Source organism: Aptenodytes forsteri, unplaced genomic scaffold (assembly GCF_000699145.1).
Source record: "Aptenodytes forsteri isolate BGI_AS27 unplaced genomic scaffold, ASM69914v1 Scaffold317, whole genome shotgun sequence".
Classification (NCBI taxonomy): Eukaryota; Metazoa; Chordata; class Aves; order Sphenisciformes; family Spheniscidae; genus Aptenodytes; species Aptenodytes forsteri.
In genome coordinates this window covers 824,716-826,792 of record NW_008794415.1, presented here as the reverse complement: position 1 = coordinate 826,792, position 2,077 = coordinate 824,716, and the positions used below count along the sequence as shown (strand labels likewise).

General features: G+C 45.9%; 1 protein-coding gene across 1 annotated transcript in view; it reads left to right on the top strand.

The window, feature by feature from the left end:
- Window positions 1-1,102: 1,102 nt before the first annotated feature.
- The window catches only part of NDNF (neuron derived neurotrophic factor), a 10,229-nt gene continuing 9,254 nt past the window's right edge, over window positions 1,103-2,077 (top strand). Inside the window, exon 1 of the mRNA XM_009289372.2 lies at window positions 1,103-1,182. Coding sequence (XP_009287647.2) covers window positions 1,103-1,182 — 80 coding nt within the window. The remainder of the gene's footprint in view (window positions 1,183-2,077) is intronic.

Here is a 2,077-nt window from a genome sequence, read left to right as displayed (position 1 = left end):
CCGTTCCTCAGGGGAAGGCTTTGGGCTGGTGCACGTCTCCGGCGGAGGGGCTGGCTGGGGCTGCGCTGGCCGAGCTCCTGGCGAGGTTCCCGCAGCCCTGCGTGGCCCGTGCTTTTCCCCAGGCAGGAGGCAGGACCAGGCAACAAGTTTTCAAGAGCGCTGCTTTTTTAAAAAAAACCCAAGAACAACACAACAAACAAACAAATGGAAAGCATACCAAACATTTTCCAGATCCTTTAGGGAATGGCAAGTATTAAATGGCAGGCCTTCGCTTTTCCCTTCTGGTCTCCCCCTAAACAAACAAACCGAGCAGCTCCCAGTAAATACTTAAAATTTCAAAGGCATTATTTTTCCTTGTGTGCACATTAAAAATAACTGATTGTATTACAATCGAAATTGGTAGGCGCTTTTAAACTCCTCTGATGCTGAGGTGATAACCCTGTATGCTGAGGTGACATATTTGTTGTTATATATCTCTGGAAATGAAGTGTATAATGGAAAAGCTCACAGCCTCTTTACTTGCGGCATTCCTATAAGTCAAAGAAGTCACACAGTGCCCTTTTATTTCCGAAGCTGGACTTAAATCACGTCAATAAATCTACAGACGACTTATGAGATGCAGCATGGGTAAAGTAAACAACCAAAAAACCCCCCCAACACACCAGAGTTTAAAAATAGGGCGTAAGGAGGAAAAAGAGTTAACCATTCATACAATAAAAAGAGAAGAAATGCAAAACAAAAACACCGTGGCAGGCAGTGCCTTGAAATTATCCTCACTAAATTACAGCCATGCACTTTCCACTCTCTGTAATTAAACATTAGGGTTTATTTATTCCAGATGCATTTGCTTCAGGTAAACCCAGATCTTCTTTTTGTGTGTTTTGTTTCATTACTGTAAATCCTTTACAGGTCTCTGTGACCTGCAGACAGTTGAGAAGTAAAGCAAATGATTTCCATAGATGAAGGCACTTGAAGATGACTTGTGAATAGTACTGGCATTGCACGGGGTGAATCTAATGCTCTTGCTCCCTTTTTACGGAGCGTAGGTATATTCGGTGACATGGAGCCTTCCTGTGAGCGCGCGTGCCTGGGCGTGAAAAAAATGCACAATGAAGTCCGAACAGGAGTACACAACTGCTTTGATCCCAAACGGCCAAACAAAATGGATTCTCGGCTTGCTGGGTGGGATTTCTGTGATGGGATGTAAGCGGGGAGCCTCTGATCCCTTGTGGGGTACACCCTGCGCAACGGCTGTATTTTGCTGGAAAAAAACGGCTTCCTTAGGGCAGACAGAAAATACCGTAGGCTTGATCGGCAAAATCAAAAATGGGGTGATTTTATCTGCCCCCGAGGCCGCCCATTTCTGGCTTCGGTTGAGGGTGTGCCCACCCCGCTGATCCCGCAGCCTGCGGGAAGAGCCCGCGAGGTGCTGCCGCAGCTCCGGCTAATTTGTCCCCCGACTCGGAACCTAAGCCAGTTGCAAATGCCGTTATCCTTTCCATTTCTGCTTATAATTGCAGTTTACCTAGCTATTTGTAGGCCTTTCGTATAGATGAAGTTTGTTAACGCAAAGGTCTTAAAAGGGCTTGTGTACGTGGGATTTTGGAAAGGTCAGGTAAGGCTCGCTGCCCGAGTGGAAATCATTAAAAAGATAGGAATGAATTGTAATCATCATAAAATCTATGATCCAATTTAATGATAATTTTCATGGATGTGCTTATAGCTCAAAATTTATAAAATGGCCAGACTGCCGCTTTTGTTCATTTATACTTTCTGAAGGAAAAAAACCCCAAACCTCTGGCAAGGTGGTAAATTTTGAGGTGTTTAAAGTAATTTATATCCCACTCCAAATGTACAGCACGCATTTTTCATCTGTTGATCTATGTAGATAAATACATATAGGTTCATTAAGTAAACCTCTTCCGAGGCGTGGCTGTTGCTGCCGGAGTGTTTGTGCAGCCCGGGAGCTGCTCCCCTGGGGACAGGACCGCCGCCTTCCAGGTTAAAATAAAAGGAAAACCCGGCCACCTGCCACGACTGCCGCTGCCCCGGCACCGCTCACCCTGCCCGGGCCCCG